Consider the following 14,384-nt stretch of genomic DNA (forward strand, 5'->3'; position numbering starts at 1 on the left):
GTTCAAGAAGTAGGTCTTTTATTTGCAAACAAAAACCGTGACACTGAGAAAGCAGATTCTCGAATGCCCATGAATCTCAGGGTCCATGGTTTTTTATATTTTTTTAAATCATATTTCTGTTAGCTTATCAGCATGTCCAACTATATTAATCAAAGTATCTCACTCTAGCTACACAATAAACCAGTGATATTAGTTCCCATTATCTCTTTAATTGTACATTCTACTTAATGTTATTCTAATGTGACGATTAGATATTTATTATCACCTCTGCTACAGTGATCTTCCATTCCAGCCTAATCAGTCATGATAGATATTTAGCTATTCCATCTATTACAATAGCCTCCTGTCTCAAGCTGATTCTACAAACTATTAATTAGATATTTAATGTCATGTCCCAAATATTTATGGTCCCAATCTTAGTACAATGACATTGAACAGGGAAACTACCTCTACCAACTGTTATCTCATCTTGCCATAGTGACCGTTCAACCTCAACCTTACTCTGCTAATTCGTGTAAGAGCATTCCACTATTCTTATCCCATCTGGCCTTCCACAGATCACAGATTGCCAGTGGTCTTCATGCTTTAACCCTTCCCATGCTTTCATGCTCTTTATTTTTCATATCTCCTAATCACTTATAGTGCCCACTTTCTTTAATAGCAGACAATTTCTTTGATATATCAGAATAGAAGATTTTCATCATATTAGGAAAAAATGGAAGTGATTTATTCCAAGGATCAGTGTCGGACGACTTTTGTTTTCTTTATACATAGTTGATCCGGACTTAGAAATAGGAAGCGCAGTTATAAAACTTGAAATACAGGGCTGCAGTGTTGCCGGGACCTGATCAGTACGCACGATGACGAGCCAATTGGGAAAACACATGGTGAAATTAGGAAAATTAGATTCTTGATTTTGGAGTGGGGAGTCCAACTTTGTGCATGAGGTTTTAATATCTAAATGAAAGGAGTTATGGGTAGCAACTGCTTACATTCTTTGTTCATGCTGCCATAACTCATGGTGATAGTGTGATGAAACTTAATCCTCACTATTCCTTAAGTTGTCCCAAAAGTTAAATAGTTTAAAAAGCATTGGAAAGAGGTGCAAAAGGGGATTTAGATTTCTGACACTCAATGTCTGGTTCTGAGGAAGGTAGTACCTGTACAAACTGGACAAGTTGAACCTGAAAGAGAGCTGATACTGAAACCCTTGTGGGTTGCTATGGGAAGGCATTAAACTAATTTGGAAAGGGTCTGGGAGCACAAAATTCTATGATGTATGTTTGGTACTGGTAGAATAGCAAATAACAGTAGCCAGTGAAATCAGGGAAAGGCAGAAAGAAATAGAATCTAATGCAGGGTTACTCTGCATATATGTGAATATAAATAGTATTGTAAATAAGATAGGAGTTACAAATGCAGACTGTGTCTTGTGGAAATATGCTGTGTTGATAAGAGACCTGACTCAAGAAAGGACAAGATTGGTTGTTAAATATTCCTGGATACAAAGTGTTTAGAAAAGGAATAAAAGGAGGAAGGATAGCATATTGGTTAAGGAGAGAGTTGAGGTATGAAAGGTGAGCTCTTTTGTTGCCTGACTCGAGTGGCTCTTAAGGGGGGGGGGGGGGGAGTGAATTACTCACTGCAATATTCCTAACCTCTGACCTGCTCCTGTAACCACTGTGTTTACGTGGTGAGTCCAGTTGAGTTTCTAGTCAATGGTGTTATCATCACTGAATCCCCAACTATCCCAGGCCATAGTGACAGAGGAGAAATCTCTTGTCACCAGAAGGGTTCAAAATTAAAGAATTGTTGGATGGTGGGTGATTTACACCATTGAATGTCAAAGGGTCTAGGTTTAATTGTTTCTTGTTGAACATGGTACATCTCTGTGACACTATGACTCTATGGTAATAGCTTGGCATTTGTCTCGTGTGAATGTTACTTGATACTTGTCAGCCCAAACTGAATATTGTCCAGATCTTGTTGCACTTAAACATTATGTAGTGTAGTTATAATGTGGAGCTTCAATTATCCAGATATTCATTGGAATACTAATAGTATAAGGGCTAATAATGATTAAGTGTTCCTAGATTACATCCTACAGCAGTATGTATCCAGTCCAGTAAGAAAGGATGCACTGTTGGACTTAGTTCTTTGCAACTATGTGTGCCAAGTAGATTAAGTGTCATTGGGAAATATTTAAGTGGGAAATGTCTAGGTGACCTGACTCTGTGATCTAATCAGTGATCAATTGTAAGGGTTCAGGGTGATGGCAGAGAATTATGTTAGATAATCCAGAGTAAGAAAAATTAGTTGAGAGTCAGAAAGATATTCAGCATGGAAATAGACCCTTTGTACAAATTGTCCATGCCGACCAGATATCCCAAATTAATCTAGTCCCATTTGCCAGCACTTGGCCCATATCCCTCTAAATCTCTCCTATTTTTATACCTATCCAGATGCATTTTTTAAATGTTGTAATTGTACCAGCTTCTACCACTTCCTCTGGCAGCTCATTCCATACACACACCACCCTCTGTGTGAAAAAGTTGCCAGTTAGATCCTTTTTAAAATCTTCCCCCCCCCTCGCCCTAAACCTATGCTCTCTTGTCCTTGATCCCATCCGGGGGAAGATCTTGTCTATTACCCTATCAATAGCCCTCATGATTCCATAAACCTCTGTAAGGTCACCCCTCAGCCTCCGCTCCAGGGAAAATAGACCCTCTCTCTATAGCTCCAACCCTGGCAACATCCTTGCAAATCTTCTCTGCACCTTTCAAGTTTCACAACATTCTTCTTATTGGAAGGAGACCAGAATTGCACACAGCAGACTTCAATGGAGCAAGGACAGAACTGGGCACAATAAACTGTAACTAAACAGTCTATTGGACCAGCTTCAAAAAAAAAGGAGATATTTCAGGTACAGTTGTGGTAAATTCTCTCAAATGAGAAATGTAGGACAAACAAATCCAGAGCCCACTGACTGACACAGGACCTAGAAATTAAAGAACTAAAAGTGTTCATGACAAAGTCAGGTAGATAATTCAATTGAGAACCAAGAGCAATATGGAACTTCGGAGTTGTGAAGAAGCAAAATTTGAGAAAAGATTGACAACCAACATAGAGTTCCAAAGTTGTCTTTGGGCAGATAAATAGTGAAAGAGTGGTTTAAGCAGAAATCTGTCTCTAGAATGGTTCAAAATTAAAGAATTGTTCGATCGACTGTTGGTACTTAAAGTTCACAAGGTACTATGATCAGATGAGGTGTATCCAAAGGTATTGAAAGAAGTCAGTGGAATTTGCAGGGGCACTGACTAAAATCTTTCAATCATCCATAGACCAAGTAGAGGTGCTAGAAAACTGGAGAGTTGCAAACATTGAGGCCTTTTTCAAGAAAGATGGTAACAAAAAGTCCAGCAATTACAGACCAGTCAGTTTAACTTCAGGGATGGTGAAGCTTTTTGAAACAACACTTTTGAGATAGAATTAGTAATCACATGGAAAAAGGTGGGTTGATTGGTGGAGTTTCAGCATGGATTACTGAATGGGAAATCATGCTTGATTAACCTGGAAGTTGTTTGCTGTTGCAGAAAGGCTTGATGAGGGTAATGCTGTTGATATGGTGTTAATTGATTTCCCAGAAGATATTTGATACAGTACTATACAACAGACGAGTGAGGAAAGTTATGGGCTAAAGAATAAAATGGTAGAAAATAGGGTGATTGGTAGGAAATAGAAAGTGACAGCCAGAGTCATACAGACCATTTGGTATTAGAAATAGACCCTTTGGTGTCCATACCGACCGGGTTTTCCAAACTAAATGAGTCCTATTTGCTTGTATTTGACCCATATCTTTCTAAACCTTTCCATTCATGTACCTGTCCAAATGTTTAATGTTTTAACTGTACCTGCATCTACCACTTCCCCTGGCAGTTCACTTCACATATGAACAACTCTCTGTAAACAAGTTGCCATTCAGGTCCCTTTAATTTTTAGGTGAGAGGAGAAAGTATTATGCTATCTAATTTTGAACTCCATAACCCTGGAGAAGACACACTTGCTATTCATCTTATCTATGCCCCCTCATGATTTTATAAACCCCTAAAAAGGTCTCCCCTCAGCCTCCTATGCTCCAATGGAAAAAGTCCCAACTTATCCAGCCTTTCCTTGTAACTTAAACCCTCCAGTCCCAGTAACATCCTCATAATTTTTTTCTGCACCATCTCCAATTTAATAACGTCCATCCTAAAGCAGGATGACCAAAACTGTACACAGCAGTCCAGAAGAGGCCACACCAATATTCCATACAATGTCAATTCCTAAACCCAATAGTCTGAGCAATGAAGGCAAATGTGCCAAATGCTGTCTTTACCACTGACTACCTATGATGCAACTTTCAATGAGCTATATACCCTGAACACCTAATCTGTTCTACAACTTAGGATAGAATAGCTATTTATTTTCACTTGTTTCTTTTTTTGTTAAACAAAAAAAAGCTTAACTTGCTGTACTGCAGCACCTATTTATTAGTAACAGATAAGAAAAATTAAGACAAAGTCCATCTTACGTCAAAGAAAATAATTAAAAAAGGATGGAATTGTCAAGCCCTGGGTGCAGGAGCCTGGTAAGGCAGATGAACTTGGGGCATGGTTGGGAATGTGGGATTGGGATGTCATAGCTATTACACAAAAGTGACTCTGGGATGGACAGGACTAGCACGGTATAGATCATATACCATGGGGGGCAGAGGGGGTGGGGTGGCCTCATTGGTAAGGGAGGATATTCAGTCCCTTGCGCGGGGGGACCTAGAGTCAGGGGATGTAGAGTCAGTGTGGATAGAGCTGCGAAATACTAAGGGTAAAAAGACCCTCTTGGGAGTCATCTACAGGCCCCCAAACAGTAGTCTGGATGTCGGATGTAAGTTGAATCAGGAGCTGAAATTGGCCTTTCGTAAAGATGTTGCTACAGTTGTTATGGGGGATTTTAACATGCAGGTAGACTGGGAGAATTAGGATGGTATTGGACCTCAAGAAAGAGACTTTGTGGAGTGCCTCAGAGATGGATTCTTAGAGCAGCTGGTGCTGGAGCCGACCAGGGAAAGGCAATTCTGGATCTAGTATTGTGTAACGAACCAGAAGTGGTCAGATACCTCGAAGTGAAGGAGCCATTGGGAGGTAGTGACCATAATACATTAAGCTTCAATCTGCAATTTGAGAGGGAGAGGGTACAGTCGGAAGTGACAGTACTTCTGTTGAATAAAGGGAACTATGGAGCTATGAGGGAGGAGCTGGCCAAAATTCAATTGTGCAATACCTTAGCAGGGATGACCGTGGAGGAATAATGGCGGATATTTCTGTGTATAATGCAGAAGTTTCAGGATCAGTTCATTCCTAAAAGAAAGAAAGATCCCAGGAGGAGGCATGGGCGGTCGTGGCTGACGAGGGAAGTTAAGAAACATATAAAGTTAAAAGAGAAAAAGTATAACATAGCAAAGATAAGTGGGAAAACTGAGGACTGGGAAGCTTTTAAAGAGCAACAGAGGATTACTAAGAAGGAAATACGCAGAGGAAAAATGAGGTACGAAGGTAAATTGGCCAATAATATAAAGGAGGATAGTAAAAGCTTTTTTAGGTATGTGCAAGGCAAAAAAATGGTTAGGACTAAAATTGGGCCCTTGAAGACAGAAACAGGGGAATATATTACGGGGAACAAAGAAATGGCAGAGGAATTAAATGGGTACTTCAGATCTGTGTTCACTGGGGAAGACACAAGCAATCTCCCTGAGGTAACAGTGGCTGAAGGACCTGAACTTAAGGGAATTTATATTTGCCAGGATTTGGTGTTGGAGAGACTGTTAGGTCTGAAGGTTGATAAGTCTCCGGGGCCTGATGGTCTGCATCCCAGGGTACTGAAGGAGGTGGCTCGGGAAATCGTGGATGCGTTGGTGATTATTTTCCAGAGTTCGATAGATTCGGGGTCGGTTTCTGAGGATTGGAGGGTGGCTAATGTTATACTACTTTTTAAAGAAAGGTGGGAGAGAGAAAGCAGGAAATTATAGACCAGTTAGTCTGACCTCAGTGGTGGGAAAGATGCTGGAGTCTATTATAAAGGATGAAATTACGGCACATCTGGATAGTAGTAACAGGATAGGACAGAGTCAGCATGGATTTATGAAGGGGAAATCATGCTTGACTAATCTTCTGGAATATTTTGAGGATGTAACTCTGAAGATGGACAAGGGAGATCCAGTGGATGTAGTGTACCTGGACTTTCAGAAAGCTTTCGATAAAGTCCCACACAGGAGGTTAGTGAGTAAAATTAGGGTGCATGGTATTGGGGGCAAAGTACTAGATTGGATTGAAAATTGGTTGGTTGATAGGAAACAAAGAATAGTGATAAACGGCTCCATTTCGGAATGGCAGGCAGTGACCAGTGGGGTACCGCAGGGATTAGTGCTGGGACCGCAGCATTTTTACAATATATGTTAATGATATAGAAGATGGTATCAGCAATAACATTAGCAAATTTGCTGATGATACAAAGCTGGGTGGTAGGGTGAAATGTGATGAGTATGTTAGGAGATTACAGGGTGATCTGGACAAGTTAGGTGAGTGGGCAGATGCATGGCAGATGCAATTTAATGTGGATAAATGTATGGTTATCCACTTTGGTGGCAAGAACAGGAAGGCAGATTACTACCTCAATGGAATCAATTTAGGTAAAGGGGCAGTACAGAGAGATCTGGGTGTTCTTGTATACCAGTCAATGAAGGCAAGCAGGCAGGTACAGCAGGTAGTGAAGAAGGCTAAAAGCATGCTGGCCTTCATAACAAGAGGGCCCCTTAAAGATCAATATGGCTGCCTATGTGTGGACCAGCAGGAGATGGTTGAGATACTAAATAACTATGTTGTGTCAGCATTTACTGTGGATCATTGGATGTTTTTCAAGCTAGAGGAAAGCTTGTAGAGTTCTTCGAGGATCAGTATTGGATCTTGCTGATGTACATTAATGATTGTGATCTAGTGTGCAGGGGACAACTTCAAAATTTGCAGATGCCACAAAACTCAGAATAATTGTAAACTGTGAATGACAGTGCAGAAATTTAAACAAATGTAAACAAGTTGGAATGGGTGGATAGGTGGCAGAGGAGGTTCAATGCAGAAAAGTGTTGAAATGCATTTTGGTTGGAAGAACACTAAAAGACCATGTAAAATAGGGGATACACATCTAAAGGGAGTACTGGGAGCAGAGGGACATGGGTGTATTGTGCACAGTCATTGGTGGCAGGGCAGATGGATGGAGCAGTTAATTAAGCCTACAGTATCCTTGCTTTTATTAACCAAGGCATTTAATAAAAGAGCAAGGAACTGATGTTGAATTATCTCAGCCACTTGTTAGATGTCTGAAGTATTGTGTGCAGTGTGGGTGCCATCTAGGAGGAAGGATGTGAATGCACAGAAATGATTGACAATAATGGCTCTAGATATGAGGAACTTCTCTAATGAAAATAGATTGAAGATGCAGCGTTTTTTTTGGAAAGAAAATGGCTAAGAGAAGATCAGATCAAAATCATTGGCTGGATAGAGTGATCAGGACAAAACTGTGTTCTTGCTTATAAAAGGATCAAGAACCAGAGAACATGAATTTAAAGTGATTTGCAAAAGGAGAAAATGTTATGAGACAAGGTTTTTTATACAGTGAGTTGTGTCAAATTGTGCCTTTTTAAGAGAGATTTGTTATGACTTGTTTCTTTTCGAAGAGAGATGTTGTAAACCTTGTGCAGAGGAAAACAGAGTAAATAGCTTTGGGTTTTTAAAATTGGACAAAGAAGCATGTGTAGATTGAGCCAGGCCCCCACAGACCCAGGGTTTTAGTTTTGCTTTCAGTTGCTGAAGCTGCATTTTAGAGTAGAAGCTGCTAGATCCAGTTGCTGTGGAAAAGTGGGCTTTGAGAAAAGTGTCAATGAGTTATGGATTTTTAAAATCTAGGAATGGTAGAGAAGCATTCTGCTGTAGAAAGCTTGATCTCTGTCTGCTGCTAGACTTTGTTTCCTTCAGTATTTTGTTTTGCTGGATTAGAATGAGAAGATTGTGAGAATAACACACTTGCTGAATTTGCTTTTGCCAAAGATATGTTTATGGGATGCTGATATATTGGAACAGTTGATGAGTAGTTAAGTGGTTTATTTATGTTAAGTATTTTAGTAGAGTTAGAATTATGTGAATTCGTTTCTTTCTGATTTTTTTTAACTGTCGTGTAAGAAATGTTTTGCTTAAAGCCCAGTAGTTTGAATTGAATAACATCTGGAATCCTGGAATGCAGTGCCTTACACTTGCCTTTAAGTAAACCAAAAGTTCAGGTCTACGCTATCTCCTTGTTTTGAAGGGGTTTCTTTTGGTAGTTAGAATGAGGAATGCATATTAATTCTTGTATTTAATTTTGAAATGTTGTATATAAATGGTATGGGTTTATGGTTTCTTAACAGTGAGGTGAAGCTTGCTTATTCTTTGAATTTTGAAGATGCTCAGAGGCCAAAAGATCAGGTAGGTAAACAAGCCAAATTGTTGCATAACATTTTAAACTAATTAGATTGAGTTTATTCCTAGGGAACACAACCCTTCACAATAAAGATATCTAGTGTCAATATCAACAACTTAGCAGCTCATGATCTGCACTCCTATCCATTAATGATGGTGTTGTCAACAGAAGAACGTTTCTTCTCTCCCAGCCTAGTTGATCAGTGTCATACAACACAGAAACAGACCATTTAGACCATTCCTGAAGAAGAGCTTATGCCCGAAATGTCAATTCTCCTGCTCCTTTGATGCTGCCTGACCTGCTGCGCTTTTCCAGCAACACATTTTTAAGCTCTGATCTCCAGCATCTGCAGTCCTCACTTTCTCCTCTCAGTTCTAGGCCCCACTGTCCCAGCAGCTGCTCTTCCCCTAGGTGGCGATGGCCATGGTAGTAGCAGCAACCTACTTCCTCTTCCTGTCTGACACCATAGGCTAATGCCAGCTCGGAGCAGTCAGTTCTACAGACCTGTCCCTGGGTCCTGTTATTTTAAAAAAATTATTAAGGGTTCAGAGGATGAGTTCCAGCTTTGATTTACATTTTCCTTAACAGACTTTGCATGTAAATTATTCAATTGGAAGCAGTGAGATTTACCTTTTCCTTTATAAGAGGGAAAAATACCTTGGTAATAGGGGGAAAATACTATTCAATTGTTGTCATAACACTTCTGGATGTAAAAATACCCAGTTTAGAGGGGGATGGTCACTGCATGGGGTATAGCGCTTTATTTCTCCTTCAAACTTAATTTTAAGTTAGCCCCTTCCCACTTTTTCCTTACTTCTCCCTCATTTTTTTGATGGTTTGTATTGCCCTTTAATGGACTTTGCGCGTAAATTATTCAACTGGAAACATGGACATCTTAGTAATGGTGGTTAATAGAAGAAAAATGAATTGGGGAGGGGGGGAATTTAGTTGTGTAAGAGCAGTTCTGGATGTAGATTTAAGAAATAACAGACTCAAAGTGGTCTGCAGAATTGTCTGTCCCATGCTGGGACAAGCCTATGTGTACCACAAGTAGTGATTCTATTTTGGAGTTCAACAATAAATGATATTTAGAAACAATTTGAATTTTTTTAAATAATCAACCCATTCAGATGTTATTACAGCGGAACCCCAACTACCCAAACAACACAGGCAGGAGTATTTTATCAGATAATTGAATGCCAGATAACAGTTTAGCCAAGCATCGGGAACTTGCGATTCTGCCGGATTGAGGTTCCTCTGTATGTACGTTTGGACCAGTTGGGACTTGAACCTTGGCATCCTCGTCCAGGTGTAGGGACACTACCACTGTGCTACAAGCTAGATATTCCTTTCCAGCTGTGTTTCCTGAGTTATTATATTTGTGATGAGTCCAGAAGGAATTTTGGACATCCTTGCCTTTAAACAAACCCTGTAAGATGGTATCAGGGCAATATTGAAAATGCTGCTATTTGGGGAAACCTCATGATGTGGAGGATTGGCTCCCGTATGACAAAAGAAGAATTTTTTTTTCAGTCAAACTGAATGGAAGGGGACCACTGACAATAAGTCACTGTTTTATCTGCCTGTAGGGCCCAAACTTTAAGCCAGACTTTGGGAAATGTTAAGGGATCACTTAGTTTGTGGAACTTAATAATATAGTGACCAAAAGGAAGCTACTGATGGAATCGGATCTTGACTTCCAGAAAGTCATAAAACTGGCCCTTGCAAAAATGTAGGAAAAGGGGTTCAGAGCTTCAATAACCATACAGTACTGTCCTCAACCTTAAGTGATCCCCATACCATGATCCAAGTCCCCAGTGGATAACATCACAGCTTTTATTTGTTGACCAGGAAGAGATGGAGTTGAAAGCTGAAAGGTTTCAGAAATCAATGGGAAATTTCTCCATAATACAATGAAGAACAGTAACATCCATACTGCACTTGAGATCACAGTTCACCCTAGACGAGGCTACCAAAACAGGCAAATCTTTTTACCACCCAGGGCAAAGTTATCACAAATTTGGGCTTTCGAAATAAATCAGACAGAGGATAGGGATAGTTAAATTGCATCACCACCTCGAATGTGGCCTCAGTTAAGAAAAAAATCTTCAGGATTATCTAGATATGAAGGTAGATTCTAGTACCTCTGTCTATTGTTGGGTCGTGAACCTTCAGGAATCTCCAGTGGGACAGTTTGTCTTTAAGCCTGTGAGACACAAAGGAGAGATTGACCACATACAGCAGAGAGCCCTCAAGTATTATTGGGACTGCAGTAACCTGTTACACATGGTCAACAGACAGTTTGATTTCCCTTTTATGGTGGTGCAAGGGCCAGGTCCCAATGTTTTGGGAAGGGATTGGCTCCAGAAAACTCATTTGAATTGGCAACAGTCAGAGTCACACAGCATGGAAATAGATTCTTCAGTTCAACTCGTTCAAACTGGTCAGACATCCCAGTCTGACCTAGTCCTATTTGCCAGCATTTAGCCCATATACCTCTAAACGCTTCCTATGCATATACCCACCCAGATGCCTTTTAAATGGTGTTGTAATTGTACCCATTTCCACCACTTGCTTTGGCAGTTCATTCCATACATGCACCCACCCTCTGAAAACGTTACCCATTAGGTCCTTTTTAAATCATTCCACTCTTACCTTACACCTATTCCCTCTAGTTTCAGACTCCTTTTCCCACCCCCCACCCCAACCCAAGGAAAACAGACCTTCTTTATACATCCTATCCATGGCCCTCATGATTTTATAAACCTTGATAAGGTTGCTGTCCCCTCCCCTTTCAAAATGGGTATTGGCAACCGTATGAAGTCATTGGAAAGTATCCTGTGTTTCCTAAGCCAAAACAAACACTTTTATAGTAACAACTAAAAATTACCATGACTAAACATTCCTTAGTCGGAAACTAGAATTTAAACTGTAGAGAAAGTATCCTCCTTACCTTTTAAAACCATTGACTAGTACTAGTATGTACAGAATAACAGCTTTATGAGGAAGCAATCCAACATCACTTCCAACATCTTTTCACCCAGTCCTGAACAGAGGGGAACTATTGAAACTTGTTGTGCCTGAAATGAAACTAATAGTTCGTTACTTAGAAGTATACTTTTTCTTCCTTAGTGTTTTCTTCATTGAATAAAAGTGAACAGCATGTCAAGGAGTGGCCGATGAATTGGTTGCATTGGCTTCCTCTTACATTCCTATAGAATTATACTGTGCTAGGAGAACTAAGTTGTAATCTTTTCTGAAAACAAGAATAAAATAATTTCTTTTACACTAGTTTTATACTTAAAAATTTTCACAATTTGTGTTAGTTACTTATTTGTGTTTCTGTGTTTTACTTGGACAGGATCTATTAGAAGTGCCGGATCATTTTGTGCAGTTAATAAACCATCCATGTGTCCAAGATGTGGCTTTATATATAAGGTAAGACTTTATTCTGAACATTGAGCTAGAACTGGGTTTTCTTTGTGATATGTTAAAAACGTGTTTAATTATTTGTTTGAAAATTTGTTAGTTAGCACTTGAGGGATAGTGATTGAGGTGGGGTAGATTTAATACTATAATTTCTCTCAATGGGTGTTGCATACCTTTTCTGTGTGGGAGACTGGTGAGTGCCAATCAGTTGCTACTCAAAAGGTTGCAGAATTATTGAAAGTGTCATTTTGTAAATCCTTTCTCCATAATTGCCAACCTCAGTTTTCTTACATCTGTTCCAATCTTCTGCCCTTACAATTTCTGATCATGCAACTACCAGTCCTTGCCTCAGTATTTGTTTGCTTCACATACCATTGCTATTCTCCAAAATGGCTCCCACTTCAAACGTTTGACATTTCATTCATTGCTACCAATAACTGCCCTCTTTCCCTCTACAACTAGACATATGATAACTTATGTTAATAAACATACCATGCAATGAGTTATAAACTTCATTTGTAAGTACTAATTAACAAAAAAAACTCATCAGCTGATGAATATTCTACCCAGCAGTCATCAGTCCCAAGTAAGAGTACACTTAGCTTATGCTATTGATTAACATGATACGGCGATGCCAGTGTTGGACTGGGTGTACAAAGTTAAAAATAATACAACACCAGATTATAGTGCAACAGGTTTAATTGGAAGTACTAGCTTTCGGAGTGCTGCTCCTTCATCAGGTGCTCTGAAAGCTAGTGCTTCCAATTAAATCTGTTGCATTATAACCTGGTGTTGTATGATTTTTAACTAATGATTAACTTCTTGTTATCATTATATTGCCCCAATTCCCCATTGTCTTTCATTACAATGTAATAAAGATGCTCTCAGTGCAAAATTAAAATTTTGGTCAGAGTTGATGGAAGTTTCTATAAGGAGTTATGCTTTTATTTTTCCAAGTTCCCAAAGCAGCAATGTAATGACTGGCAAGTATCAATTTAATTACAGCAAGCAAAGTGGCCTTCACCAAAGTGATATCCATCTGTGGATACTAATGGTGTCCCAATTCTCACTTGTTTAGAGGTGATAATTAATTGGTGACAGTTACACTAAGTAGATCAAAGATTTTGCATTAGGGCAGCACAGTGGCTCAGTGGTTAGCACTGCTGCCTCACAGCACTGGGGACCTGGATTCAAGTCCTGCCTCTGGCGACTGCCTGTGTGGCGTTTGCACATTCTCCCTGTGTCTGCGTGAGTTTCCTCTGGGTGCTCTGGTTTCCTCTCACAGTCCAAAGATGTGCAGGTTAGGTGAATTGGTCATGCTAAATAGCCCATAGAGTTAGGTGCATTAATCAGTGGTAAATATGGGCAATGGGTCTGGGTGGGTTACTCTTCAGAGGGTCAGTGTGGACTAATTGGGCCGAATGGCCAGTTTCCACACTAGGGAGTCTAATCTAAAATCTAATTTAATGATGCCAACTTTTAATATGGTAGCGTGGACTTTCTTCAGGTTTATTAATTCAGCTTTTTCCAGGAAGATTTGAAGAGGGTTTTCCCACAATGATTAGAAAGTAGACTAAAATTTTCAGTACATGTCTTTAAAAATATGGTTTTGCAGTAAAGGTAAATTTTGAACAATAATTCAATGTATTATAGATTCAATGTTGGGAAATTTTGTGTATGCCAAAATGGCAATTCTATTATCCATACAGATAGGTAACAGCAAACTTTTAAAAGTGCACAGAAGGTCTGCAGTAATTCTTCATTCCTGTCTAACACAAAAATAAAATGAAAAGAGGCCCAGCAATGGCTAACAAAGGAAATATTGATAGTACTCTTGGAAGAGGCTTAAATTGGCCAAAAGGGGGAGCAGACCTGAGGACTGGGAGCAGTTTAGATTTCAGCAAAGGAGTGGAAAAGAATTAAGAAAAAGTACTATTATTGCTTGTGGCTCTACTTCCATGTCTAATGCCTTCCCAACTTTACCAATACAATTTGGGCTTCTGTAAACATCTCCCGCTATCATTTCTGTCCCTTGGTGTTTCTGAGCTCAACCAATATAGATTTCACTTCACCAGGGCTAATATCTTGCCTCACTATTGTATAAATGGTGTTTTAAAACCTGAAATGCTATCCCATCTTTTTTTTTCCCCTCTTTGTCTGTCCTTCCTAAAAACAGAATATCTCTGGTTATGGTTTCCATTCCTTTAGCTCTGTAAGCCCAACTATGTCACTACCATATATCTAATTGCACGACTAATTCATCCAATTTGATTGTGAATGCTCTATCCTTTAAGACACAATGCCTTTAGTCTTGTCTTCGTAACATTTTTACTCATATTCACATTATTTTCACATTATTTAGCACTGTAACTTGAATCCTCTGCCTATTACTTAGTTCAGATTCTATTTTTTTG

At 39.5% G+C, this 14,384-nt stretch overlaps 1 protein-coding gene across 1 annotated transcript in view; it reads left to right on the top strand.

Moving 5' to 3' along the window:
- The window catches only part of LOC122565549 (cation channel sperm-associated auxiliary subunit delta-like), a 96,907-nt gene that overhangs the window by 18,166 nt on the left and 64,357 nt on the right, over positions 1-14,384 (top strand). Inside the window, exon 2 of the mRNA XM_087975866.1 lies at positions 11,903-11,979. Coding sequence (XP_087831992.1) covers positions 11,903-11,979 — 77 coding nt within the window. The remainder of the gene's footprint in view (positions 1-11,902; positions 11,980-14,384) is intronic.

Source organism: Chiloscyllium plagiosum, unplaced genomic scaffold (assembly GCF_037043375.1).
Source record: "Chiloscyllium plagiosum isolate Xiang-an unplaced genomic scaffold, Cpla_swu_hap1 HiC_scaffold_28, whole genome shotgun sequence".
NCBI classification, from domain to species: domain Eukaryota; kingdom Metazoa; phylum Chordata; class Chondrichthyes; order Orectolobiformes; family Hemiscylliidae; genus Chiloscyllium; species Chiloscyllium plagiosum.